This window comes from Gymnodraco acuticeps, unplaced genomic scaffold (assembly GCF_902827175.1).
Source record: "Gymnodraco acuticeps unplaced genomic scaffold, fGymAcu1.1, whole genome shotgun sequence".
Lineage (NCBI taxonomy): Eukaryota > Metazoa > Chordata > Actinopteri > Perciformes > Bathydraconidae > Gymnodraco > Gymnodraco acuticeps.
In genome coordinates this window covers 44,494-52,500 of record NW_022992118.1, presented here as the reverse complement: position 1 = coordinate 52,500, position 8,007 = coordinate 44,494, and the positions used below count along the sequence as shown (strand labels likewise).

Genomic DNA, 8,007 nt, shown 5'->3' with positions numbered 1-8,007 from the left:
GTGTGTGTGTGTGTGTGTGTGTGTGTGTGTGTGTGTGTGTGTGTGGTCTGTCCTCACACACAAACCTCCTCTTGATTGAGTTGGCTTCCTGCCACCAGCAGCAAACAATGCATTTATTTAAAGAGTTTACTTTCTTTCCCACTGACACACGAAATCATTCTTTTTTTAAAACGAATTACAAATGAAAACACACACACACATGACGGTGGAGCTGTATGGTCACGTGTGTGTGTTAATGTGTGTGTGCCGTATGTATGGAGCTGTGTGTGAGCGGTAACCTGATCAGACATGCCTGTGTGAGCCTCTCTCTGCACACACACTCTGCTGCCTTCAGTACCACAGAAGAAGAGCTAGTCAGTTTAAATGCATTGAAACAAGTTTAATTTGTATTTATCAGTATTTAGATTATTGTTACTTTTTTAACAAATCTCAACAAAAAACTGTGTGTGTTAATGAGTATGTAAACTAACGTTGTTTTTGTGCTGTGTGTGTGCCTGTGTGTGTGTGTGTGTGTGTGTGTGTGTGTGTGTGTGTGTGTGTGTGTGTGTGTGTGTGTCTGACGTGGAAGCAGTGTTTCACGAGGTGTCGGTGTACCCTAAGAAGGAGCTCCCGTTCTTCATCCTCTTCACCGCCGGACTCTGCTCCTTCACCGCCATGTTGGCTCTGCTCACACACCAGTTCCCCGAGCTCATGGGAGTGTTTGCTAAAGCTGTGAGTCACACACACACACACACACACACACACACACACACACACACACACACACACACATCAAGGGTGCTGGAGAGGGACAGATATTAAAGGTTAAAAGCCTTTAGATTATTATTCTCTATAAATCCTGCTGAGGTTTAAATCCTCCAGCCCCCCCCCCCCCCCCAGCACTGTGCTGCTCACCTGGAATGTGTGTGAGCTCATCTCTTCCACCTTCAGTGACACTATCAGCAGATATCATCTACACACACACACACACACACACACCTCTGACTCTCCAACCACATTGACATTGTAGGTATGATTGCAGAGATCATTCCAGTAACAGCCAGTAGATCTGATCCCAGTGCAGTCTGAGGATTCCATCTTTACTTTAACAGTTTCATTTCTGCTTGACTCAGATCAATTCAAATGCCCTCACCTTCTGTCAGTGTCATCTCTACAAAACTGAAAAGCACGCTGACGTTTTGCCAAATAGGATATTAGCCCCTTCGTGTTTCACTCAGGATTCTTTGTGGGCTGACCTGGAGGTTAGCAGCTCACTGGTTCTCAGCAATGGGATTTCATGTAAGAACCCCTGTGGTGAACACACGTTCTATGATGTGTTCAGTCTCCCCATGTTAACACCTCTTAATGATTTCTGAAGTTAAAAGCTAACGTTAGGCTATAAAGGAGCTACAGCACGGTCACATGACGTCAACAAGCTAAAGGCGGCTGATGTACGTCGATGGCGTTTAGAAGTTTCATTTAGACACTTGTTAGCAACCGTCTTTTTTAAGACACACACAAGCTTTGGAGCAGGGATGGGCCACCAGGGGGCCGCAGATTCACTTGGAACACACACACGCACACAAATTCCATGTGTTGTATGTAATTATTAACAAATTAAGTCTGAAATCTTCATTGACATTTTTCAATCTTTCAGGGAGCATCCTCTAAGAAGCATGTTTGTATCGAACAGGTTATTCAACAGTGGAATAAAACTATTTTAAACTATTGGAAAGCACGGAAAATGTGTGTGTATTGAGATGAACCATTAAGAGGACATAAGCATGAAGTCATGAACACTACCCCAGACATTAGTTGTCTAACTTGAACCTAAGACACTTGTCGTGGCTTCCTTCCTTGTTCTTCCACCAAGCCACTAGACGCCTTAAACAGACAGTTCTAACTCGTTTCTCTCCTTAAAGTACTCACAGCTTGAAGTGTTGCTTGGCCTCCGATGGTTTAGAAGATGTTGCGATGTATTTGCTCAAAATAAAATAAACTTTTGCACATGCAACAAAGAAAAATAGGCCTATACTATATTCAAAAGAAATAGGCAAAACTCAAATAAAACAACACAACTTAGGTATTCTTTCTTTCTTGATAACTTCACAACTTAAAGGGTACGAGTACGGTTTGTATGTACGGTTACGAGTACGGTTTGTATGTATGGTTACGAGTACGGTTAAAAACTGTTCCTCGACGGCGTCTCTCAACAGGTTGCCCATCACTGTGGCGTTAGCACAGGCGCCGTGGGAATTGTAGTCCTTTATAGTGCGTTGACTACAGACGTCACAATTAGGTGGCCTTTCTTAGCAAATCAAAATACTGGCTCTAACAACACTTGTAGCCTCTGCTGACGCACAATAAGGGGAATGTCAACACAGACACCTGGCAACCCGCACTCTGCTGTTCCTCAGCGCCGCCCCCCCTCCCTCCCTCTGATATTATGAATGAAAAGCGTAGTAATCATAGATAACACGGCAGGGTCCATGACAGTTTGTTTTCATCTGATTTCAAATAAACAAAGTCTTGGTTTTTAGAATATTAAACTTGTTTTTGCTAAATTCAGATGATAAAAACAACTTGTAAGCTTTGTAAATGCATAATTACAAGAGGCAACTTAACGTCACAGCAGGCATAACAACAGCCGCTGTTTCTTGTGAGTGTTGCCCCGGGCAACAAACACAAACGTGTCACAGATTATTTTGCGGTATTTGGCTGCCGAACGAAATCATGTACGCAGCTCTCGACGTAACTAGGAGTCTAGTGGACGGTATCAGTACTACAAGTAAAAACATAAAAATTATTTTTTATTAATCACGTTTTTTATAAATTAATCTGAGGGCCGCATAAAGAGGAGGTGGGGGCCCCGGGCCGCCATTTGCCCGTCCCTGCTTTAGACAATGTAGAATAATACGTGTTTGACCTTATTTCAGGCATCTAACCAAAACAACCATTTTAAAACATTGATTTTGAGCACAGGAAGTGGTAAAATGCTGACTCATCTCCAGGTGTTAGGACTCATTCCTGCACCCCTCTCTAGATCTCCTGTTAATGCATTCAATTAAAGTGTGTGTCGTCTCTCCCTCAGTTCCTCAGCACGCTGTTCGCTCCTCTGAACTTCATCATGGAGAAGGTGGAGAGCATCCTGCCGTCCAGCCTCTGGCACCAACTCACCCGCATCTGACCCCCCCCCCCCCCCTGACCCCCCCCCAGGACCAGAACCAGGACCCCACCCCCCTACAAACAGAAACAGCCGGACTGCCCCTGAACGCTGCGCTGTAGGGACTGACTTTAGGACTTTAGTGCCAAGAGGAGCGTTCAAAGCAGACTGAGAACGCAGGAAAAACCAAACGCAGAAGCGATGAAATCCACAAACTGGTTTTGACTTTATTTGATATGTTTGCATTTTTTTTTGGGTTTTCAAATCATTTAAAAAGCTGTTCTTTTGTTGTACAAAAACAGGTGATCAATTGCCATCATTAAAAAAAAAAGTGAAAAGACAAAAAAATATAATAAAGGACTTTTTGTGTATCGCTGCACGCCGGCTTCTTCCACATGTTGATTCCCGCAGATTCACTTCCTCCTGCTGAGAGAAGAGGAAATACAGAAGGTAGGTTTTTAATGTCTAAATGTGGGATATTTTGCATGTTTTCCCCACAAACTAACATCTCGCTCCACTGGAAGAACAAGACCATCACCTGCAGGTCCTTCAGGTACCTTTGAAGTGAAGCTAAGGGCGGAAAATCTCAACTTAAAGGGGACCTATCATGCAAAATGCACTTGTTGATGTCTTTTATACATCAATGTGTCCCCAGTGTGTCGGGGAACTCACGCAGCGTCAGAAAATAAAACCCTCTCTCTTCCTCCGTACCCAAATCTCTAAAAACGGGGCTACAACGGAGCTGATCCAGATTTGCAGCCGATATGACGTAATATCTGAAATATGGACCAATCAGAAACGTTGCTATCAGAAACAATGCCCGACTGTTTTGGACGTAATATGGTCGGTGTTTACATTAGCATCGCTAACACTCAGAGCTAACCTGTACTGGAGAGCATGTGTGTGAAGAAGCAGGAAGTAAAAAGGAACTCACCTTGTGGTATAACCGGCAAGAGAGAAAGCCTTTGAGCTCCAAACTGTTTCAGAGAGAATCCTTGATAATCCATGATATGGCGTTTCATCACGGCAGCATTTAGTTTAGACAGTAGCTGCCGGGTCCCGCATGAGCTCAGACCCTCCTTTTTAAAGCTTTATACCCAAATCAGATCTTTAGAAACAGGAAGTGAAATAGAGGGATATGAGGCATGGCTAGAATGATCTGTTTGGAGCAAAAACACTTCATAGACATGTTTTGTATATATTTGTATATATCTGAAACCCATGCTATTGCCTAAAAATAGCATGATAGCTGACCTTTAAGATAATTTAAATATAGCTTTATTTTAAGATTAATGAATTAATTCAATGCCTTTTTAAAACTGTATTGGGTCAGCAGGCAACGTGTGGATCTTCATCTGCAGGTAAAGAGCACAAATTGAACAACAAAACATGTTTAAAGGAACTTTATTAACATTTTATTACCGATTTATTTGCTGAGATCTGAGAATAACAGGAAGCAGTGTGGCCTCGTTTCTTATCGGCAGGAGGAAGTGACCTGTGTTGATTCTTTAAAATGTGCCTATTGGTTACAGATAATGTTTCCATACGCTATACATCTGATCTTAATTTACACAACCACATATTTACATAAGCAAACAAACACAAAACGGAGGGTAAAGCAGAATAACTAACAACATGTTGAGTGTTTTTGCATTTCAATTGGGATGCAGTGTGTAATGTAACGTCATTTATTCCTGGCAGCAACACGGGTAACCAGGTGGTGAAATAACATTTAAAACAATGTAAGATTTATACGTCAGGATGTCAGATATCAGCAGGTTTTAAGGTGATTATCTGGTGTTTATATTGACCTTTATTCCTCTGGTCTCTTTATTAACCAGTGCGTGTGTCTTACACTCAGCAGCTGAGAGTGACTAACCGTGACTGAGTGTTTACATGCACTGAATATTATCTAACCGTGTGTTTGTCACTTAGTCAGCTTGTAGTCCTTCAACTGTGTTCATTACTCCGCGGCTTTTCACAGAAACGATTAAAGGTGGGGGGGTTAGGTCATTTTGGAGAAACCAGCTCGAGTGCGATAGAATTTGAAAATACACAGCCGGAAAATATCTGCCACTTCCTCACAGAGCCCCTCCTCCAACACACGAACGCGCACATGACCAATGAGGGCACGAGATAAGTTTGTGCACAGATGGAAGGCTGACAGGCAGGTAGGCCATCCAGTTACTTTTAGCCGGGCCGGCTAAAATGATTGGTCGTGCTTTTTACAGCGCCACGGCTTCCACTGATGACATGTTTTTATGTATTTATTGTCAAAGCACTTCAGATATTCATTGCTATCGGGATGTTAAGAGCATTCCATGGAATATAATAACAAGTGTATCTCGAGCCGGTTTCTCAAACTTACCTACCCGCCAACAAGAGGCGGATTAAAGGCACGAGCTTTGAACACTTTGCCCCCTGCAGCTAATTAGTTACTTATGTTTAGGTGCTTCTGTGCCGTCAGACATTCATTTAATGCAGTCAAGCATCTCTTAGAAGTGTTCAATCTAATGTAAAACTTTTATAAACGAACAAAACTCAGGATAAAACGAGTGACAAACAGTGTTTTATCAAATCTAAAAAGCCTTTTCTCCTGTGTTTTATTACAAGGACAAAGGTAGTGCCAGTTGAGATGATTTGCAAACATATATCCTAGAATGCTACGCTTGCTTCAGGTCGGTTTGGGCTTTTCCAAAACAAAGTGCTCCTCTAGATCAGTGGTGTCAAACTCAAGTTCATCGTGGGCCACATTATGGTTGCACTCAAAGGGCCGGTTGTAACTATATAAAATACATATCTAAAATGATGTATTATATTACATTATTGCCTCTGAGTTGGATTATTATCGAATAGGGTAATAACTTCGTAATTAACTACGTCTAAAAGTCCAGGGCAAATAATTGCAAATCTCTTCAGTGCGCATGTCACATAATGAGATGCATTGTGGGACATGTAGTTTATGGGCAACGTGATTCTGTAAAGTGGCATGTAACCGTATAATAAACGTATTATATTATTTGCAAGCTCTTGCGGGCCATAAAAAATGAAGCCCCGGGCCTTGAGTTTGACACCCCTGCTCTAAATTAATTTAAAGAAACACCTTGGTATGGCAAGCCGATTTAGCTTTTATTCATTTCTGGAGGATATAAAAACATCTATTCTTACTAAGAATGTGTATTTCTGATATCAGAAATTGAATCGTAACTAGTTGTAATGTGTATTTCTGATATCAAATGCGATTTTAACGAGTGAGATTTGTATCGTTTCTCATTCATTTCAATGGGAGGTGGAATTTGAAATGAATGAGAAAAACGATATCAGTAATTCAATTGTTACAATTCAATTTGAACCAGTAAAAATACCAATTTCTGATATCAATAATTCAATTTCAACTAGTCGAAATGCAAATTGTTGATATCAGAAATACAATTTGAACTAGTTCAAAATCATTTTTTTGATATCAGGAATTCAATTGTTACTAATTATAATTATATTTTTATTTATAACTAGTTACAATTGAATTTGCTGGAACTGCTACCTCCGCGACCCGACCACGGATAAGCGGGAGAAGATGCATGGATGGACGGACAATTGCATTTTTTGTGATATCAAGAATTTGCATTCTAACTAGTTAAAATTCAATTTTTGATATCAGAAATAAACATTATTATTAGTAAACATTGATTTTTGTATATCCTCCAGAAATGAATAAAAGCTAAATCGGCTTGAGAGATGTCTGCCAAACATTTCCCCCCATGACTGATGAGCTGTTTCTGCTCCGTCTTCTTTTATAGTCGGAAAGACTCGTCTCTTATTGATTACGGCTCCAGATTTCTTAATTGGATTCAGCATCTAAGTCTAAAGCCACTTTAATATTTGAGTATTAAAACAAGTCTTGATTTGTATTCACCACTTCTAATCCAAGGTCTCTCTGTTTCACCACTTACTCCCAAACCAACCCTGAAGGTAGTAGAACATCTAAACTCTGATAACTTCGTGGCACAGAAATGATGCGGTTTCACTGAGCGTCTGTTCTCAGGACTGCTCCCTTTACTTTGCAGACATGACGAGCGTTTGGACATTAATTACTAGTGTTTTTGGTAACGCTCTTCCATGTTAGGGAGGAGAACGTCTGAAAGTATTTATGTTCTTCAAATTGAAGCGTAAAATGTGAAACGAAGACTGAGCCTCATCAAACCCGCAGTGATGCTTCTGTGAGCAGGAGGGAATCGAAGGCGCTGCTTAAACACATCTCCAGCAGAGAAAACAGAGTCACTCTCTTCCTGTTTTTAAGATTTAAAAACACTACAATACATTATATAATTTAAAATGTCTTCGGTGTATTTTCTTAGTTCACCTCCAAATTGCAAATTGGCAGAAGCTTCTGCTGCAGCATGTCTTGTTTTTGTGGAGAAGCTGTAAGAAAATAAGTGAAGTGCTGATCCATTACCTCAGTCTTTTCTCTCCCTTGTTTAGAACTTAAAGGTCTCCTATCATGCAATATGCACTTTGTGATGTCTTTTATACATCAATGTGTCCCCGGTGTGTCGGGGAACTCACGCAGCGTCAGAAAATAAAACCCTCTCTCTTTTCCTCCGTACCCAAATCTCTAAAAACGGGGAACAACGGAGCTGATCCAGATTTGCGTCCGATATGACGTAATATCTGAAATGTGGACCCACGGCCCAATCAGAAACGTTGCTATCAGAAACAATGCCCGACTGTTTTGGACGTAATATGGTCGGTGTTTACATTAGCATCGCTAACACTCAGAGCTAACCTGTACTGGAGAGCATGTGTGTGAAGAAGCAGGAAGTAAAAAGGAACTCACCTTGTGGTATAACCGGCAAGAGAGAAAGCCT

General features: G+C 41.1%; 1 protein-coding gene across 2 annotated transcripts in view; it reads left to right on the top strand.

Annotated features, from left to right (window-relative positions):
- The window catches only part of LOC117537799 (suppressor of tumorigenicity 7 protein homolog), a gene marked incomplete at its 5' end in the record, with an annotated part of 8,212 nt that extends 4,730 nt beyond the window's left edge, over positions 1–3,482 (top strand). Inside the window, 2 exon segments of one of the 2 annotated variants that reach the window (XM_034203169.1) lie at positions 572–711; positions 3,071–3,482. In XM_034203169.1, coding sequence (XP_034059060.1) covers positions 572–711; positions 3,071–3,166 — 236 coding nt within the window. 2 annotated transcript variants of the gene reach the window in all.
- Between the last annotated feature and the right edge of the window lie 4,525 nt (positions 3,483–8,007).